At 37.1% G+C, this 21466-nt stretch overlaps 1 protein-coding gene, 1 long non-coding RNA gene and 1 pseudogene across 2 annotated transcripts; all 3 read right to left on the bottom strand.

Moving 5' to 3' along the window:
- LOC147283888 (uncharacterized) lies at positions 1-7110 on the bottom strand (annotated as a pseudogene).
- Positions 7111-13965: 6855 nt separating this feature from the next.
- Positions 13966-16128, bottom strand: LOC147283887 (coatomer subunit beta'-1-like). Its single transcript, XM_086245613.1, has 5 exons — positions 16111-16128; positions 15935-16041; positions 15617-15746; positions 15062-15257; positions 13966-14141 (listed from the first exon to the last, which is right to left on the bottom strand). The coding sequence occupies exons 1-5, from the start codon at positions 16126-16128 to the stop codon at positions 14122-14124; spliced, it is 471 nt and encodes a 156-aa protein (XP_086101739.1). The 3' UTR covers positions 13966-14121.
- A 465-nt stretch (positions 16129-16593) lies between these two features.
- Positions 16594-17614, bottom strand: LOC147283886 (uncharacterized). Its single transcript, XR_015122541.1, has 3 exons — positions 17426-17614; positions 17038-17053; positions 16594-16907 (listed from the first exon to the last, which is right to left on the bottom strand). It is a non-coding gene; the product is annotated as an uncharacterized LOC147283886 (long non-coding RNA).
- Positions 17615-21466: the final 3852 nt, after the last annotated feature.

Raw genomic sequence — 21466 nt, 5'->3', positions numbered from 1 at the left:
CTATGAGGCCGCAAAGAGGATACGATTGACCTTAGAAACACAGAAGAAAAATCTCAGCAAATCTAGTTCAGCTGTTGAAAATGCAGCTAAAAATTTTGTGTTGATTGATCCAATTGAGGATGCACCTTAGAATAAAAAGGCATCCAACAAAAAATAATAAAGAAGATATTTAGAAGTCCCTCTTTTCATTAACAAATATATATCTTCCAAACTTCTTGGAAATAGATTATGATTGTGCAAGATATACTCACCATAAAGAAAATCAGAGTCAAGGGATTCAGGCCATTTATATTGACCTAAAACCTAATAAAAGATAAAAGATTTCATAAGATACCGGCAATAACATTGTAAATTTAGAAAAGTCACTAAACAACATCAGTTGCATAAACTACTTAATAGTGAGGAAGAATATGATAATCAATGATGTAATAAACTGTTCCAGAGATTTGATGACTGAGAATTTCACTTCCATTACCTCCTGCAGCCGCCAAAGGCCTATACACCTTTGAATTGCAGCAATCAGAGAGCATAAAGCAATAACATGTTGAGGTTGCATCATCTTTGATATATCCTGAAAATGAGGTCCCTGCAAAATCAGCACCGTGTCTTTAATATATGCCACTCCTAAATCTAAAACATCATATTTTCATTTTGATTGAGCTCCAAGCATATGTATCCTCAAAACATATCCGATAAATTCAGAATATCATGCCTGTGACACATGCAGTATCAGTTGTACTTTCTTGTTGTTTCCTCCTAAAGCTGCTGCAAGGGCTTCTTTAGGACAGACATAACCAGAGAATCTGAAGAATCCAATATCCCACAATGGAGAGACCCATTTTGCAACATTTCTAGGAAAAAATCCAAGTTGAACGCAATCTACTACAAGAAACAAAGCAGTAAGACTACTTGGGTAGCTAACAGCACGAACGGTCACAACTTAAAACCACATTCACACATTTAGAGGACTTGGGACAGATAAACAGAATAATTGTGATGCATGCAGTCAGAGCAAAACAACCCACATTCACACAATTTTATGATTAATTCTTCAAATAATATCCAATACCAAAAATATAGAATAAGAAAATCTTACAACATGAGGGTGTTTCTGGAACAAGCAATGTGAATTTTACCTCCCTCGGAGAAATCGTTGGGGTTCGGAACAAGAATGCTCACTGCATTTGCATCTGCAGGTACATTTGTGTTTCTTGTTAAAACAATTGATAACTTGTTTGCACTTTCACATGATTTCCTTAGGAATGAAGCCAGTTTCTTAAGCTTTGCACCATTTGTGTCTGTTGCATTGTGAAAGATGTAGCTTAGACCAACCACAGATGCTTCAACTGAACCAAGGAATTTCACACCAAAAGACCCTGATGCACCATGATCAGCCTGACATGAAAATTATTGACAGAATTAAAAACCAAGTTTAATCAAGCAGCCATTAAGAGACTAACATGAAGTCTTCCCTATCAATACTGATGAAATGCATCCACTAATAAAATTGAGTTTAATCCATCTAAAGAACTATCATTTATCCTTGAGAATATGGGATTTACTGAATTCCCTACCCGAAGGGGAAATGAAATGATGAAAGACTCATGATTTAGATGGAGACAAAAGGGAAAACACAGAAAAAGCTTGCACTCACATAAGGGGGGAGGTGGAAGTTTAACTTCCACGAAAAACACTGAAACATATTCCTATCACTTTATCCCATGGGTCAGATGACTTTCTGTGTAAACTTTCAAGCAAATGGACCAATAAAATGATAAATATCTGTGATTATAGATAAGGAAATGTTAAAGTGGCATTGACATTTGTTGACATTTGCAGATCAGCTTCCCATTCAAACAAGAAGATGTAGGATCACACACTTTATATATGAAAGAACTTACACGTACAAAGTGCCTAGATTCTAATATATAGGGACTTTTATAAGAATGAATTCCAGGTACTGAAGCAACCAAACGTCCCATTGCCCCTCCAAAATCATACTTTGCCAACTCAACAATCCACTGGGCCTGACTAGGTACGTCAGTCAATAAAGATGCCGTAAATCCAGCCAGCTGAGAAGCAAAATCTGATTTTGTGTCTTGATTTATTTCCCCATCTTGAAATTGAGTAAATAGGGATGAATAATCAGGTGCCCTTCTACGAGGGAAATCTTGCCACCAGATGGTATTGGTCACTGTGTTCCACTGCCAAGTTGCTTGATGAGGGAATGAACCACTTGGTTCTCATTACATATAGATTGACAATTTCTACCATTTTCTTGGCTCCGATTAGCTACTTTTGGGAAAGGCCATATCCCAGCACAAAGTCAAAATACAAATCCCTGAGAACAAAACTTGTAAACATAGCAAGATAGTTTCCTAGCAAATCTTTCTCAGTAACAGATCCTCCTAGTGAATTAAAGACGTGACAATATCCTGTTCCAAAGAGAGAGAAATTGAAAACCAAGAAAACCCCTAATTTCGAGAAGCAAACGAACCTATGAAAATCCCTAATTTGAAGAAAAACCTAAACAACAACAAGAGCGAAGAGGACAGAGAGATAGCGAGAAGAGGACAGAGATAAAGAGAGAACCCAGGAGAGATGAGACTGAGCTTACCTTTTGACGCCGCAACCCAGGAGGATGAGATAGTTCGTACTTGACCGCTGACGGCAACTTCGACTTCGGCGGCAAGGTCTGAGTGAGAACGAGACGCGTGAGAGAGACAGAGATCGAGAATGGCGGCAATCGAGTGTGTGTCTTAGTTTGTGTTTGAGAGGGTGAGAGAGCTTGAAGGAGATGTTTGCGCGCATAGAAGGGAATGTGTGTGTGTGGATATCGTGACTGGGGTTGGAACACTTAGCCAAATTTTTAAGTTAGGGGAAAAAAATTCCCCCGTGTTTTTTTTTGGTGAGATATAGATATCAGATTTGACTTTTACATATCAGTTTTTTAAAAAACTTAATCAACAGGGAAAAATTAAGATATCGGAAAAAAAAAATAGTGATATGTTAATGAGTTTAGATATCGTCTACAAAATTAACCGATATCTAAAAATATACGATATCAGTTAATATAAAAACTGATATTAAAAAAGTGATGTCTATTACAGTTTTTCTTGTAGTGCGGTGACCACGTCGGGCCCTCCGTGCCGACTGAATCGCAGACCCAGTACTAGATGAGAGATCTGGGAGTATCGCCGGGGTCGATTCGCTCTGGGCTATGAGGTCGGGTTGTACTGCAGGGGCGGGCTGGGCTGCTGGGGCGGACATGGATGCTGAACTAGACCTCCGAGATCCACCCCTGTTCGAGATCAAACTCATCTGCACAATTCAATAAATATTTATGTTAGTAAAAAAGAAAACTAAAGTAATAACTTACTAATCTGAATCATCATTATCACTTACTAATATGAATCACCATTATCAATTACTAATCTGAATCACCACTAGAAATACTCATTTCATCATCATCATCATCGATACCATCAACATCATCATCTTCATATTCATCTTCATCTTCATATTCATCTTCATCTTCATCTTCATCTTCATCTTCATCTTCATCATCTTCATCATCATCATCATCGATGAAATCATTAACATCAATTCGGGGAAGTGGCCTAAGATCAATTGATAAGGCATCGATCTCAATTGGAGGAACGTCATGTATCTCGACTTGTTGTATGATAACATCATTGTTGTATGGATTGGGTATGGTTGAAGATGAATCCTCTTGATAGGCCACGTCATCCTGATTTTCTTTTTCCGGAATATCCCATATATTTCGATTCTGAATCATCTGAGCTACTTTCCAACCCACACCCGCCTTAGGGTCATCCAGATAACATACTGGTTTTGCCATTGTGGCAAGAATAAATGGATCATTCTCATACCATCGAGTGTTTGTATTCACAGATATTAAGTCGTAATCGAGTTTAATAATGTTGTTCCTATTCGGGTCTGTATTAAACCAATGACACTTAAATAACACAACTTGAAAGCGATGCGAGTACAAGACTTGATGTACACTCGTCAGCTTGCCGTAGAAATCAACCGTGCCAGTCTCTAAGTTCTCTACACAAACCCCGCTATTTTGAGTGCTCAAGATGACATCTCGTTCTACAGTTAAAAACTTGACTCCATTCACATTACATCCGGAAAACGTTTCAACCCATTGAATACCACTCGCCAAACTCATTAACTCCTTGTATAACGGCGAATTATCATCAGTCAGCTTTTCCATTTGGTAAAAGACAATGGAATTAATATATTACAAAAAATTTACAAACACATGAACGAACTGATCATTATTGTCAGTAATCACTTACATGTTCCTTAAACCATTTAGGAAACAATTCCCGATGCTTTTTCTGTACACGTTCCATGTCCCATCTTGGATAGTCGCGCTTCATTAGTTCCTCATGCTCAATGCGTAAAGAGTCAACTTCTTCGCAATTGTTGAGTATGAACCAATGAGCCACCTCCATATCGTGTTTCGAGAATTCAACAGCTGATTTAGGGGCTTCGCCAAATGGTCGTGTAATTTGAGAAAAGACAGAAAGTGTCTCATTTTTTTCACCACCGTCGTCGTTGCGTTGGGGCCGATTGAATGACGTCTTAACACTGCTGAGATACATTGCACAGTACGTGATGGATTCATTTGCAATGTATGCCTCTGCTATGGAGCCTTCGGGGCGTGCCCGGTTTCGGACGTACCTTTTGTAATTACCCAACATTCTGCAAATGTAATTACATAGTGAGAAAACTTTTATGAGTAACATAGAGCTGAACTTGGAGAATAGTAATGAAATAGTTTAGGAATTGTTACCTTTCTATTGGGTACATCCACCGATAACTGACCGGCCCAGCAAGAATTGCCTCTTGCGGTAAATGTATCATTAAATGAATCATTATATCAAAAAAGGCCGGTGGAAATATTTGTTCAAATTTGCATAGGATGTACACAATCTCATCTTTCAATTTTGACATGTCCGATACGCGCAACGTCTTAGCGCAGATATGTTGAAAGAACCTCGACAACCCAACAATCGGTTCAACCACATCTTCGGGCAAAAACTTTCGAATACCCACCGGAAGCAGACGTTGCAATAAAACATGACAATCATGACTTTTCAAGCCCAAAATTTTTCCAGAGTCGATTTTCACATTTCGAGAGATATTGGCCGCGTATCCATCTGGAAATTTGACCGATGCAAGAAACTTTAAGAATTCTTTCTTATCCACAGGCTTCATGGTATAAAATGGATGTTTCTTTATCATTTTATCACCTTTCTTCGTTAACCACAAATGTTTCCTGATGCCCATTTCTTACAAATCTTGTCGAGCCTTAATTGTGTCCTTTGATTTTCCCTCAATGCCCAAAATTGTCTCCACCAAACTTTCGCACACGTTCTTCTCAATATGCATTACATCGAGATTGTGCCTGATTTTCAACTTGGACCAATACTCCAACTCGAAGAATATCGACTTGTTTGTCCAATTTAGATGTGCAGGTGACCTTGGCATATTTCGTTCTTTGTTAGAGGGATGTTTACCAATCCGGCCAAATTCTAAGTTATTCAACTGCCTCAAGATGTCATCACCAGATAATTCTTTAGGTTTCACGCCCATCTCATTTTTTCCGTCAAAGGCCTCCTTACTGTGACGCCATTTATGATCCTCCGGCAACCATCTTCGGTGGCCCATATAACATACTTTACCACTGTGCCAAGCGGAAGTTATATCTTTATTACAAGTAGGACATGCCATATAACCCTTGGTGCTCCAGCCTGATAAATTCCTATAAGCTGGGAAATCATTTATTGTCCACATGACTGCCGCACGCAAGGAAAACATTGTTTCGGTGGACTTATCATATGTCGGCACACCATTTTGCCACAATTCTTTCAACTCATCAATCAACGGCCGCAAATATACATCGATCTCCTTGCCAGGGGATTGCGGTCCTGGAATTAATAGCGTCATAATTGTGAATTCTTTTTTCATGCATTTACAGGGAGGCAAATTATAAGGAACCACGACCACTGGCCAAGTGCTGTGAGATGTGCTCATATTTCCGAATGGATTAAATCCATCAGTAGCAAGTCCTAATCTGACATTTCGTGGATCTGCTGCAAAACTCGGATATATCTTGTCAAATTCTTTCCATGCGCTTCCGTCTGCAGGATGTCTCATCACATCATCCTCAACCCGCTTATCTTTGTGCCACCTCATGTCACTTGCAGTATGTGTCGACATGTACAATCGTTGCAACCTTGGCTTAAGTGGGAAATAACGCAACACCTTTTGCGGAATCTGTTTCTTTCTCTCTACAGACTTGTTCTTATATCTCGGTTCATTGCACACAGGGCATTTATCCTTCCCTTGGTGTTCTTTGTAAAACAATACACAATCATTCTTGCATGCATGAATCTTTTCATATCCCAAACCGAGATCTTTCAACACCTTATTCGCAAGATAATGGGTTTCAGGTATATGATTGTTTTTTGGAAGCATTCGTTTCAAAATCCCCATCAACTGATCATAACTTCGATTCGAATGTTGATTAAGTACTTTCCAATGCATTAACTCCACAACAGCAGTTAGCACTGAGAACTCTTCACAACCAGAGTACAATTCCCGCTGAGCTTGTTTCAACAATCTCTCGTACTTATCAAACTCTTCTCTTTGGACTTCGGGCAACCCATCATCTTCATCCATATTATCGCTCTCTGTATCATCCTGACTGACTTCGTGATCTAGCGATGCATATGGATAAGCATCGTTTATTATGCCCATCACTTGGTCATTATCATCAGCAATAGATTCAGTAGGCTGCAGAATTGTTCGGGTCTCCGAGGAAGTCGAAGCATAAACTCTCGGTTCACCATGATAATACCATGTCGTATAGTTGTGTGATATCTCATATTTCACAAAATGAATTCTGACTTCACGCACTGTCTTCCATAAAGAGTTGTTACAATTCCGGCACGGACACCTTATATTATTCTGAGCATTGACATGTTCCTGTGCAACTTGGATAAATGACTCGATCCCATACAAATATTCATCACTAACACGATTCGTATTACGTATCCACTGTCGGTCCATGATGCCTGTTTCCATATTACACGACAATTAGAAAACGATGCGTCACCATTCGTCGTCTCCTTATGCCTCCGGTAAGGGCCCTATCCCATTCGAGAATGCACATATGTGTCGTGGTTGTTGGCTCACACGACGTAGTTTCGATCTGGGAAAATTTTGGCAGCATCTCCCTATGGTTCTCCAAGTGCACGACGTAGATATTTAAAACAAATATCTAGTATGCACTCGAAGAACACATAAGGAGATGTTGCCGAAATTTTCTCAGATCAAAACCACATCACATGAACCGCTAACCACAACACATAATTGTGCACTCCCAAACTGTCCATGGGTAATTTGGACAATTCAAGAATCATATTGGAGCGCAGTCACGCCCAGCGCCCATGCGCGCGTCCAATAGACTCTCGAACGGGTCTAAGGTGAATTTAAATTTAGTGTACAAAGTTATCCACTGATAACTTCGCACGACTAGTTAAATGTACAAAGTTATCGATTGATAACTTCGCACAAGCGCTTCGTGCCACATGACCTCACCCAGTACTCGAGGAGTGCTGGACTACGTCATCGGAAATTTTGCAATTACAACTAAACTAAATGTAACATACAAACTAAACTATAATTAATCTAACAATATACATATAAGCATACAAACAAACTATTAAATTTTAGCATATAAAAACATACAAATTAATTAATCAATTTTATAATTAATTTTAACATACAAACTAATTCACTCAAAAATTTAATACAATTATATATGAAACATTAAATACTAAATCATACAAAAACTTAACTAAAAGATAGATTAAACACATACCTCACCAAAAATGCAATTATCCTTCACAACAAATGCAACACTATCCTTCACCAAAAAAATAAATCATTGTCAAATATGAGCCCAACATCAATCTAAATTCAGATTTCACAACCAAACTACTAAATTAAAAAAACCCACAACATTAACTAATTACCACTCAAATCAGAAATTTCACAACCAATTTATGCAAAATCCACAACAAGTACAAAATCCACAATATTAGAAAACATAAAAAACAGAAAATACAAAAAAAAAAACAGAAAATACCATAAATACAAAAAAAAAAAAACAAAATACCTGTGTGGGGGGGGGGGGGGTGTTGAGCTGGTTTCGGCTTGGAGGGGGGGTTTGGGTGAGCTGGTTTCGGCTGGGGGGGATGGGTTTCGGTGGGGGTGGGTTTTCGGGGAAGGGTGGGTTTCGGGTGGGGGTGGGTATTCGGGTGGGGGGTGGGTTTCGGCGGGGGTGGGTATTCGAGGGGGTGGGTTTCGGCGGGGGTGGGTTTTCGGGGGGGTGGGTTTCGGCGAGGGTGGATTTTCAGGGGAGGGGGTGGGTCTCCGATGGGGGGGGTGGGTTTTCGGGGAGGGGTTTTGGGTTTCGGGGAAGGAGGGAGGAGGAGGAAGGAGGAGGAGGGAGTGGCCGGCGCGCTGAGAGGGAGTGAGAGCTGAGAGCTGCGGGAGGAGGAGGGAAGGAGGAGGGACTGCTGCGAGGGCGAGGGAGTGAGTGAGAGAGAGTGACTGAAGTGAACCCAGTAATGGGTTAAACTTAAAGACTTTGGACGACGAACATGAATTCGTCGCCCAAAGTAACTTTAGGCGAGGAATTAACAATTTCGTCGCCCAAAGATACTTGGGGCGACGGAATCAAGTTCGTCGCCCAAAGTCGTTGACTTTAGGGCACCGTTTTATCCCGCCATAATTTCAGAATTTGGGCGACGCACCGTTCGTCGCCCAAAGCTACATTTCGTCGCCCAAAGTTGAATTTTTTTTATGAACCATGATTGTTCATACGTTCAAGCTCCAATACCAAACTTCTAGATCTCCAATTGACCTAATATTTTAGAGGAATGATCTTTGAGTGACAAACTAATAAATGAACGGTTCAGATCGTTAAAAACACAATCGACATATAAGGTTCTACATATAAATCAGTGGATTTTACACTTAAATAATAAAATTCTATTAACTATTTCGTGCAAACCTTGTCGATTCAATAATTGTGAAGACAATAACGTCATTACAACAATCATAGTCGTTCATCATATATGTTCATACTCAAAGATCAACCCTGGAAAAAATCGGCTCAATCGGAGTTCATCTACTCGTTCGATTATTATTATAAGAATCAAGATCGTTCATACATCCTAAATGCCAAACCTAACTTCTACATCTCCAATTGAGTTAATTTTTTGCATGGATGATCTTTGAGTGGGGCACTATGGAATGATCGGTTCGGATCGTTAAAAACACAATACAAAAGTGATCTTCTACATACAAATACACTTGAAGAGTATAATTATATTAACTTTTGGGTAGAAATTTTGGCGATTCAACAATTTGTGAAGACTACAATGTGATTTCAACGATCGGAACCGTTCATTCTATTCGTTTATACTAGAAGATCATCCCTGCAAAAAATCGGCTAAATCGGAATTCATCTCATACTTCGATTCGTATTAGAAAATTTACAATCGTTCATAAGTTCAACCACCGTTACCTAACTTCTACATCTCCGATTGAGCTAATTTTTTGCATGGATGATCCTTGAGTGGGGAATTAAAAAATGAATGGTTATGATCTTTGGAAATACAATCGTATCGTATGCTATTACATATATAAAATTGTAAACAAAAAAGTATTCTTACTTTGGGCGAGGAACTGCAAATTTCGTCGCCCAAAGTTATCTTGGGCGAGAAACTTCACAATTCGTTGCCCAAAACGACTTTGGGCGACGAAATGTGAAGTTCCTCGCCCAAACCATTATTACAAAACAATCATTCCTACATTCGAGCTCTGATACCAAATATTTACATCTCCAATTGACCTAATTTTCTGCAAGATTAATATTTGAGTGAGAAACTAATAAATGAACAGTTCGGATCATTGAAAACACGATCGACATATGAGGTTGTATATATACATGAACGGTTTTTGCACTTGAAGAATAAAATTATATTAACTCTTTCGTTAAAACCTTGTAGCTTCAATAATTGTGAAGACCACAACGTGATTATCACAATCAGAGCCATTCATCATATATGTTCATACTCAAAGATCAACCCTGGAAAAAATCGGCTCAATCGGAATTCATCAACCCGTTCGATTATTATTATAAGAATCAAGATCGTTCATACATCCTAAATGCTAAACCTAACTTCTACATCTCCAATTGAGATAATTTTTTGCATGGATGATCTTTGAGTGGGGCACTAAGGAATGATCGGTTCGGATCGTAAAAAACACAATACAAAAGTGATCTACTACATACAAATACACTTGAAGAGTATAATTCTATAGTTTTTTCATTGAAACTTTGTCGATTCAAGAATTGTGAAGACTATACTGTAATTTCAACGATCGGAGCCGTTCATTTTATTCGTTTATACTCAAACATCATTCCTGCAAAAAATCGCCCAAATCGGAATTCATCTACTCCATTGATTAGTATTAGCAATTTCTTGATCGTTCATACATTTGAGCACCGTTACATAACTTTTACATCTCCAATAATCCTAATTTTTTGCAATGCTGATCTTTCAATGAAGAATTAAAAATTGAACGGTTCGGATCGTTGGAAACACGATTGCATTGTATGATTAACATACATATAATTGTACCAAAAAAAAAAAAAAGGAATGACCCTTTGGGCGACGAACATAATTTCGTCACCCAAAGAGTCTTTGGGCGAGGAATATGTATATTCCTCGCCCAAAAATGAGTTTGGACGACGAAATATTTTGTCACCCAAAGTATGTTTGGGCGACAAATTTACGTTTTCCTCGCCCAAAGACACTTTGGGCGACAAACATGTATATTCCTCGCCCAATGTATTTCTCAATTAATTGTTTGTCGCGTATGTTTAGGCGACGAGATGAGTTCGTCGCCCAAAGTTACTTTGGGCGAGGAACGTGTTATTCGTCGCCCAAACCTCTTTTGGGCGACGGACCTGTTCGTCGCCCAAACCTTTATGACATTGAGCGACAAATGTTCTTGTTCGTCGCCCCAAATTTCTTTGGGCGACGAATATATTTTGTCACCCAAAGTATGTTTGGGCGACAAATTTACGTTTTCCTCGCCCAAAGACACTTTGGGCGACGAACATGTATATTCCTCGCCCAATGTATTTCTCAATTAATTGTTTGTCGCGTATGTTTAGGCGACGAGATGAGTTCGTCGCCCAAAGTTACTTTGGGCGAGGAACGTGTGATTCGTCGCCCAAACCTCTTTTGGGCGACAGACCTGTTCGTCGCCCAAACCTTTATGACATTGAGCGACAAATGTTCTTGTTCGTCGCCCCAAATTTCTTTGGGCGACGAATATATGTTCGTCGCCCAAATATGTTTTTCTTGTAGTGCTAGCAGACACATAAAGTAATCTTCAAAAGAAATTTTCAATCACAGGAAAGTTGATAGTAAAGATTCTCATTACACTGTACAAAAAGCTGTATGGCATATAATAGTTTCAGCTGTTTGTTAGAGTTAGCTGTTGTCCCACATCACTAAGAAACCACTTGGCTGGGGTGTTTATAAGTGTTGGACAATCCTCCCATCTTGAGCATGTTTGGGAGGTTGAGTTAGGTAGGCCATGGGCTTCTAGCATTAGTAATGTGATATTATATATATTTTTGAATGACAATGAATATTTGTTTTAATAATTTTATATTTTTAATCAATACCCGAAATGTGGCTTTGCTAGACATTGCTTCTAAGTAGAAGAATTTTAAAGTTTCAAAGATTGGACAATGATCTCTTTCAAATTGTATCCAATGTAAGTTACATAATCACTACTAGGAAGTACCCCATTAGAGATCAGTGGAACACTGATGTCTATTAGGTTTGCGACCGATAAGGGCAGACGTGATATCTAATGTACCCTATTTTCAATATCGGTTTTTACCCGATGTTTATAAAAACTTAGACATCCTATTTGTTGAATTTCCGATATTGTTAATAATTAATATATATCGAATTTTCAAGTTTCCGCTATCTATATGAATGGATTCCGATATGTAATGTACTTTCAATATCATTAGTTTTTTAAAAACTGACATTAAAGTGTATATTACATATCGGTTTGGTTATATTTTTCGATATTGTAAACTCAGCAAAAGCTATGTTTGGTAAGTTGTTACATCACTTTTTTTATTAAAGCGATATTTAATATTGTTAACACATCAGAGTTTTAAATAAAACCGATATATCTATATAGATTAGATATCTGTTTGTCCGTTGTTTCAGATATTATAAGTCTTTTAAACATCATGTTTGAGCTACCATGTGATATAAAAATTATATTAGATATCGCTATTATTTTTTTTTTTCGATGTATATGCCTGTATAAATATCAAATTTAAGACATTAGATATCAGTGTTGAACGGATATTGTAAATGTTTTTTAATTAAAAAAAACAAAATTAAAATGGATTGTTAGATATCAGTTTGTCCTGTCAAATATTTGATATAAAAATTCGAACATGCACCATCCAATTTGTGCAATTTAAATGCTTCCATCAATTTCATCCAACATTCTCATACAATATTTCCAACATCCAATTTCAACCATATTCAAGTTAACAAAAATAAATTACAAATCCCTCAACAAGTAGGGATAACCCTAGCTAGCTAATCCATTTTTAACCCCCCTAAGAAACTTCAAAAATCTGCACAAAATATAAGGCATGGCTAGTTCTAAATTATGCACACTAGTTAGCTAGCTAGCTAGTTCTAAATTCTGCCTTTTCCTTTACAAAAGATTGGAATGGCAGCACTAATACCATATCCACAAAATGTATGTCAAAACAGTATACCAACATGCATGTCTAAAAATAATGCTCGGTGACATAGTCTCCCCACTCAACTCGGACTTCATCAATTTAGGCTTTGGGCTTGGGTGTAACCAGTCCGCTTGTTCTTCGTCTTAGACCACTGAAAACATTAAAGACAAGTGCATGATCAGCCACCAAAAGATATGCAATTATATATTCAAATGATAAAAGTTATGGTCTTGCTGCAATCCCAAAACCTATACATGACAAAGTGCAAATAATATATATAAGGCTAGCTGCATGCTATCAGAGCCACCTAGACATGCAATTATTCAAATAAAGAAGCTAGGCAGCTGATAGCAATCCCAAAATCCAAAAGGAAGAGTTGCATGTGATAGCCCCCAGCAACAAGCTTAAGTACATGTGATGGTCCAGCAAGCTTTAAAGTTCAATTTACCAGATTTACAACAACCAAAACCATATCCTAGTTTCCTATCAATCCAAAACCAGTTTCAAATTTAAAGATTGAGAAAGCCATATCCAAGTTTCCTATAAATTAAGCTGCATATCCATGAAATTAAAAAAGTCAATTGCATGCAGTTGGAAATTCTAAAGACAAGGGGCAGTTCCAAGTTCAACATGCAAAGTTGCAAACATTCATGCAAAGGACAAATATATGCAGGGCAGTTCAAGCCAATCAAACACCATATCCAAAGGCAGTGCATGCCTATATATATAATTTCAAAATCTCCAAAATAACAGATTGATGACATAACCAAAACAAAAATGCAATCAAAATTACATCGGATAATAATTTATATATACTGAAATAGTCAAAAGGATTCTAACCATGGTCTCAAAGGCAAGGTTTGTGTCCTCAATGATCTCTTTCATGTACCTCATCACATAATATGCACATTCAACACCACCTGGTTGTTTAGGACACTACATACAAGCAAAAGTGCAGGGTGAATGGCTTCTTTAAGTGCATAAATGTGTCGTGTGTAATATGCCCAAACTATTCATAAAGGCAGTAAAGAATGGAAAACTATGATTACATAATCTGATAAAATATCCCAATAATAGAACACACTACCAGATCATCCTACTGGCATTTAACTCTGCTCAAGCCTTGAGTTTGATTAAGTATAATATATGTATCTTTTCTCACCTTTGCAAAGGATCCATACAGCTGGACCAGCAGTCTTTATAGGGACCTAGTGACGTGGTGTAAGCACTGCAAACAGGAAAGAGATGCAAGAATTAGGAAGTAACAAAACAACTTGAGTAGAGAAAATACCAAACACAATCCTTAAGCTCCTCAAAAAATGCAACAGCTAAGAATAGACAACTATATAAAAAAAATAAAAATAAAAACAACTTTTAGTAATTTTTACAATGACAATAATGATAGCTGACAATGAAAAATCCTCACATGGTCCATCCAAATGCAAAGAGAGAGTAACAACAAAACTACCAAGTTCAATCATTTACAAGTTAATTACGCATACAGAAAGAATAAGAGCAATCTCATGTTACAAATGAAGTCAATACTGAAATCAAACAAGAGGAAGCCAAAAAGATAATAGAAAAAACCAATCATACAGAATCAACAGCGAAACCAAGCTACAGAAAATCAATTTTTGGATTAAGTGGATGACAATTGTGCATACTGCTTCCAAGTATTCTATAAAGGAATTCTGGGTATCTATGCAGTTAGATGTTAGATTCACACTGCTTTTTCTCTAAAAAAGTTTTTTTACATGAAAAAAAAAAATTTGTTGAAACTGTTAGCAATCAAATCTTCGAATCTATTTTGCAGTTATTCCATAGGGAATAAATAACACATAGCTAACTTCGAATAAAGTCAATAAACACAGCTCACTGGTACAATGCTGAGGCATTCCGTGAAGATGAACCCTAATAGAGTCAGCATTAATAGTACTTATTGTAGTAATTATACCGATAAAAAAATATTTAAAATCTCAAAAAGTAGTTATTAGAGAAAGTGGTATGATTAGTTATATCAGAAAGTTGTCAGAATGGGAGTCAGAGATGGCACTTTAGAATCAATTAATCACCAGAGACAAAATTGGATTTTCACATTGGCCCAACCAATAGCTTTTTAGGCTGACGAGGTTCCTTCATTGTTCGTACCCCACTCTTCGTCAGCCTCGTTACCATTAATGAGTACAGCACCATCCGTTGAATCAGCGTCTACCACAACAGGCTCCTCCTGGCTCCCTTCCTCCTCTCCATACTGTTCATCTGCATTCTGTTCCCCATACTGTTCATCTGCAGTCTGTTCCCCATACTGTTCATCTGCAGTATGTTCCCCATTCTGTTCCAAAACCTGTGGTAAAACAGATCACAAGCAGAAATGAAACTTTAGTGTTTAAAAGCCAATTCATAAAGCAAAAGCAAAGAGAAACTATAATATGGGTTCTTTATGCAATGAAATCCATATCAGCTTCATACAAATAAGTCTACAAGTTAGAAGACCTAGCTTGTACCAATCATATAGACCAAACATTCAAATATATTAACTAGAAGTAGTCCAACATGCAGATCACATAAAAAAGGACAAATATGTCCTGAGACAGGCAGGAAATCTGCATATCTTATCATGCAAATATCAACGGTTTAAAATAAATTCGCAATGAGAAATAATATCTTCCAGCAAGCAATATAAAATTTGCATCCATTGTCTACCTCATGATTAGCATCTCCATTTTCAAGAGGTTCCTCTTCATTCAATTGCATGTTCCTGAAAGCATCCACAAGGGTGACGTGTGCTTTGTCAACATGGTTTATGTACTCCTCGGCAGGAGGATAAACACCCCTAAAAAAAAACAATCAAAAGAAAGCTATTAATACAACAAGGCAAATAGCGTCAAGCCAAAAGAAAAAAAAAATAAGCTGGAGATGTCAAGAAACTTGTGCTAAAACAAAGGATAGAAGGTTGACGTATGTGTGTGTGTGTGTGAGTGAGAGAGAGAGAGAGAGACAGAGAGAGGGAGAGAGAGATACCTTGTCTCTGAAGCTTTAGATTCTACAGAAAGAGCAACTTGCCAATCCTCAAACAAATTAGGATACTCTTCAGGATCAGCCAAAGACTCAGCAGCTTTTGGATTAACCTGCAGGTAACATAAATCAAAATGTAAGCCACATAATGTATTATACTTGAGCATACCAAAATAAATTACAATGAACCCATTGACCATTGTCTATCAGTGTGAAACCATTAATAACATAGCACCCAATATCAAAAATTGAAGGATCATAAGAAAATCACAGTAGAAAGATTGAATAATGTGGAAAGATGGTTACACAAACAAAGCTGCTGTGAAATTGAGAATTAGTAACACTGGAAATGATGGCACCTATATTTACTAAAAACAAAATGATGACAACTATTCTGGTGAAATTTTTCTGCAGAAATTAGTTTAAAAATGAGCCAAGTTAATTGTTCTTAACTTCGATAGTAGAATTAGTACCTTACTTTCCTAGAAAAACTGCATGCAAAGGAGATATTTGCCTAAATATTTGCAATAACAAAATTGTGGATGAAAAAAATATATATATATATTTTTAAAAATAAACTCTGTTATATGTGAATGTCAATGTGAATTTGTGATATCTCTAAGCTATTATAAACTGTGATCAATCATTTATATGTCCCCCATCGATCATCATTATTATGTTATGTAAAGTGCAGACAATGCATAGCAAATTTACTATCTCTAGCTATTTATCATAGATGGATGAAAAGTAAAAGCTAAGAAAAACATATATGTAAAGAAAATAATGGGCATACCAGTTAAGCTAAATCCCTTTGTATCTTTGTTATCAATGGCAATGGAATTCTGAATATCACACTTGCCAACAACAACACAGGAACCCCATATTAGTGTAAGAATCAATACAATTGACCCAGCTAGCAACCCCATTCCAACTGAGACCTGACTTTGAGCTGTTTCTTTACTCCCCGAAAGTCCCGATACTGAAAAGAAGCAATTTAGAGCTAATTATTAAGTACATTATGTTGTAGACGTTGCTCAGATGCACAAAAAGCCAACATGGTAGCTAAGACTGATGTCAAGCTCCCAAGTCGACAGAAACTGTACACCTACCAAAGCTCCTGTGGTGCTGAAACCAAAAGCCAGAATTAGCACAAATAAAAACCCAAACTTCCTAAGTTAATTCACAGAATCAATCATGCCAAGAAAACCACAGAATAAGCCCCTAATTAAAAGAAGCAAATGAAGCATTAAGCCCACAAAAAATTAACGCTAATTTGAAGAAACAAATGCACCAGATCCCTAATTTCATGAAGCATACGAACCTAGCTAAGAAATCCATAATTTGAAGAAAAACCTAAACAATAGAAAAGCCCAATTTTGAAACCCTAATTTCAGTAAAGAGAGAAAAGGACAGAGAGAAAGAGAGAACCCAGGATGAGATAGAGAGAAGATCGAGGACAGAGAGAAAGAGAGAACCTAGGACGATGACTAATCTTACCTTTTGGCTGCAACCCAGGACGATGAGTGTGGCAGAGAAAGCTCTTGAGGGCCGACGATATGGCTAAGGTCAACTACGAGACGATGACAAGGCCGGACTGTGAGAACGGCGACGCCACGATGAGGGCGTGGGTGAGAGAGATCGCCGCCACGATGAGGGCGTGGGTGAGAGAGAGAGAGAGAGAGAGAGAGAGAGAGAGAGAGAGAGAGAGAGAGAGAGCTCGGGGTGAGAGGAGTGTGAGAGGAGTGTCTGAGCTATAGTGTTTATGTGTTAATTGTGTTTGAGAAGGGGGGAGTGTCGGGTCTAACTTAAGTCAAAACACTTAAGTTGTAACAAAAATTTTTATATTTGATTTTGAGCTGAAACAATTAATATCAGTTTATGGTTTAGATATCGGTTATTGTAGAATTTTAATTTTTACCCAAAAATTTAGATATCGAATTTGAAAACTTGGCGATATATAAATGTATTTAGACATCATTTTTAGAAAACTAAAAATCCAACTGATATAAAAAACTTTGACAATATCAATTTATTTAGGGATTAATGTCATTTTGCTCCCCAGACTATTACACATGTATCAGTTTACTCCCCAGACTTCTAATTTGGAAAATTAAGGACCCTGACTTTTTCAATTTTGCCAATTAAGGTTATTCCGTCAATTTATACATTTTTCATCTAAAATGTCGAGATGATCAAGAAAAATTTAGCAAGAAATAAAAGAGGAAAAATGATGCATGAGGAAAAAATGATAAGATCTAATTGGAAGGGACCATTTTGCCCTCAAAGATTTGGATAAAAAATGTGTAAATTGACAAAAGAACCTCAATTGGCAAAATTGAAAAAGTCAGAGTCCTTAATTTTCCAAATTAGAAGTCTGGGGAGCAAACTGATACAAGTGTAATAGTCGGGGGAACAAAATGGTATTAATCCCATTTATTTAAAACCGATATATTTTTAGTGATATCTAATGGGGTACTTCCTAGTAGTGAATTGAGGTCACCAACAATCTTCCACGAACCCAAAGACCGCAATACGACCTTATAATCTTCAGGGGTGGTATCGTATTCGAATCCATAAAACAGGTGGGATTATTGAGTATAACAATATCAACAAATTTTGATCATACTCCTTGCAGAGTTGCATATACTATTTTTTTTTTTTTATTATAGGGAAGGGAGGAGGGTTTGAACCCGAGTGTATAAGGGGGAGCTATTGTCCTCGGCCAATTAGGCCAACCCCATATCACGGGCTGCAGATACTTTATATTTAGAGACTCAATTTACTTCTTTCAGAAACTTAGTTTTGATACCGTTTGTTAGTATTATTTGACATCACAAAAGTCACATAATATGCCAAGGTTGATAATTCACCAATATTTTTTTAAAAAACCCAAATTATTTGAGAAATTTTATTCAATAACCCTTTTAAATACTTCTTAAACTTTTTTGACCCCCTAGCCCCAAATCTTACTTTTATGACCCTTTTGCCTGTGAAATTCTCATAATACCCTCCATATAAAACCCTTTTTTTTTTTTACTGTAACTTTTTTTTTTTGTTTCTCTTCCCTAGCCAACCATTGCCTCTTCCTCCTTCCCTTCCCAGCCAATCACTGCTCCCCTCACCGCCCCAGTTGCCGGCGCTCCCATCCCCCGCCGCTGCAGCAAACCCAGAAAAATCCCATGAAAAAAACCCACGTCGCCCAGCAAAACTAACAAAAAAAAACCCTTCGTCGCCCAGCAAAACCCACAAAAAAATTCATAAAATGGTTGATTCTTTGAGAGATCAAACCTATCAAAACCCAGCAATGGAAAAGAAGAAGATGCAAAAAATTCAGATATGAGTTTTTAGTCGACACATGGTCAAATTTTTGGTCGACACATGGTGGTGCTATAGCACTTAGTGAATAGTGCGGTAGACATTTGGTGTGTCGACAATGTGGCGACCACAAATTCGACCATCTTTTCTCATCTTCTAGCTATAGCACATTTCACCAGATTTGAGTTTTCAAGTTTTTTTTTTTTTTTTTCTATATTTGGATTAAGGAGAAAGGGAGAGAGATAGAGAGAGAAGATGATGGGTCGTTGGCCCGTGCCCACCACCATCCTCGACCTCCTCCACCGACCTCTCATCTCTGTCTCTCTTTCTCTCTCTCTCTCTCTCTCTCTCTCTCTCTCTCTCTCTCTCTTCTCCCCGGCCCCTTCCCTCCCAACCCATTTAGAGAAAAACTCAGATCTTGGTTTTCGAATTTTTTATTTTATTTTATTTTTTTCAAATTTGGGTTGGGAGAGAAGGGGAGAGAGATAGAGAGAGGAGATGATAGGTCGTTGGCCAGTGAGGGAGGTCGCTCTCCATGGCTGGTGCGGGAAGAAGGTGGAGGAGGGTTTGGCTGCTACAGTAACTTGTCGAATTTTTGGTCGACACATGGTGGACTGTGGTGACATTTTCGTATATAAAGGGGTATTTTGGTTTGAATAATACAAAAAGGTCATTATTTAGTTTTGGGGCTAGAGGTCAAAAAAGTTTAAGGGGTATTTAAAAGGGTTATTGAATAAAATTTCTCAAATTATTTTGTCTCCCCAAAAAACTCATCTCTGTCTCTCACTAATTGGTAGGGGTGGGAATTTAAACCGTGCATTGGCAAAATCGACCGGACCACACAGGTAAATCACCGAAAAAAACCTCGTTGACAAAAAAAGTCAACACTGAAAAGAAAATTGGACCGAACCAATTCCACATCTCATTTAACCAAACCAGAACGGTCAAATAAAAAAAATATTAAATATTTATTTCTATATTTTACACACATTTTATACATATTTATACTATTTTTATACATGTTTATACCATTTTTATATACTTTATACACATTTTTATACACTTTTTACACATTTATATTTTATACAGATTTAAGATAATAAAATTAATATTAACCTAGCTATATTTTAGACCTAAAATATATTTTATATAACCCTATGGCCTATTTCTAGATATATAATATAATAATAATGTTTTAGTATATAATTTTAGTTATACCCATTACTCTATATAATAAAATTAGTATATTCTTTATATTTTATATACTAAATTTTTTAATTTTTTATAATTCTAGCCTCTAGGGTATAGTATATACTGTATAGGGTATATGCCCTATGCCCTCTGCCCTCTGCCCTATACCCTATACTCTAAATCCTAAACTCTATTAAATATCCTATATATACACTATAATTAAAAGTTGAAACTTAAAACCCAAGCATACAATTCTAATTATAAGATATATGATTTAAAATTTATGGTATAAGGTTTAAAATATAGTATAAGATATTATGGTTTAGGCCCTTTAGGGTATTTTATATATTCTACTCTATATAGTCTAGTTACATATACTAGTTTGCCCAACCAAACTCCAATTTGCCCAAATGGTCAAACCCCAATCTGCCCAAACCCCAAACCAAATCCAATTGCCTAAACCCCAAAACATATGTTTTATATAAATTATAAAACATTAAAACATATGTAAATGTAATAAAATGATGAAACCCCAAACCAAACAACTAAAACACAAAATGACAAAAATAAAAAATTTAATGGGAAAAATACATTTTTAGTCCATGTGTTTTACTTTGCAATCAATTTTGGTCCTTGTGTTTTTAAAATTGTCAATTTGGTCAATGTGTTTATATTTGCAAGCAATTTTAGTCCACCACCACCAATTATGGCGGCAGATTTGTAGTGAATTTCACCTATTATGCCCATTAGAGAGAGGAAGAGAAAGAAAGCTAATGGGGGAGAGAGGGATGGAGGGAGGGTGAAGATGGTGGTGGTGTGTTGCTGTCGGTGGTGGAAGGGAATAAAGGGATGATTTTGGTGGTGGTGGATTAAAATTGTTTGCAAACATAAATATAGAGACAAAATTGGCAATTTAAAAAACACAAACACCAAAATTAATTACAAGGTAAAACCAAGGAATAAAATTTCGGGTTTAGAGGAAATTTCGATGGAAATTGTGACGGAAATTTCGATGGAAATTTTGACGAAAAT

This window comes from Dryas octopetala, chromosome 5 (assembly GCF_963921425.1).
Source record: "Dryas octopetala chromosome 5, drDryOcto1.1, whole genome shotgun sequence".
Classification (NCBI taxonomy): domain Eukaryota; kingdom Viridiplantae; phylum Streptophyta; class Magnoliopsida; order Rosales; family Rosaceae; genus Dryas; species Dryas octopetala.
Note: the sequence above shows the minus strand (reverse complement) of the source record. Positions and strands in the feature narration are given on the sequence as shown.

Excerpts from the sequence above, each read along its gene's own strand:
- LOC147283887 (XM_086245613.1), bottom strand. Across the intron at positions 15,747-15,934 it reads TCTAAAGCTTCAGAGACAAG|GGGTGTTTATCCTCCTGCCG; the intron begins GTATCTCTCTCT and ends GTTTTTTTTTAG. Across the intron at positions 15,258-15,616 it reads ATGGAGATGCTAATCATGAG|GTTTTGGAACAGAATGGGGA; the intron begins GTAGACAATGGA and ends GTTTTACCACAG.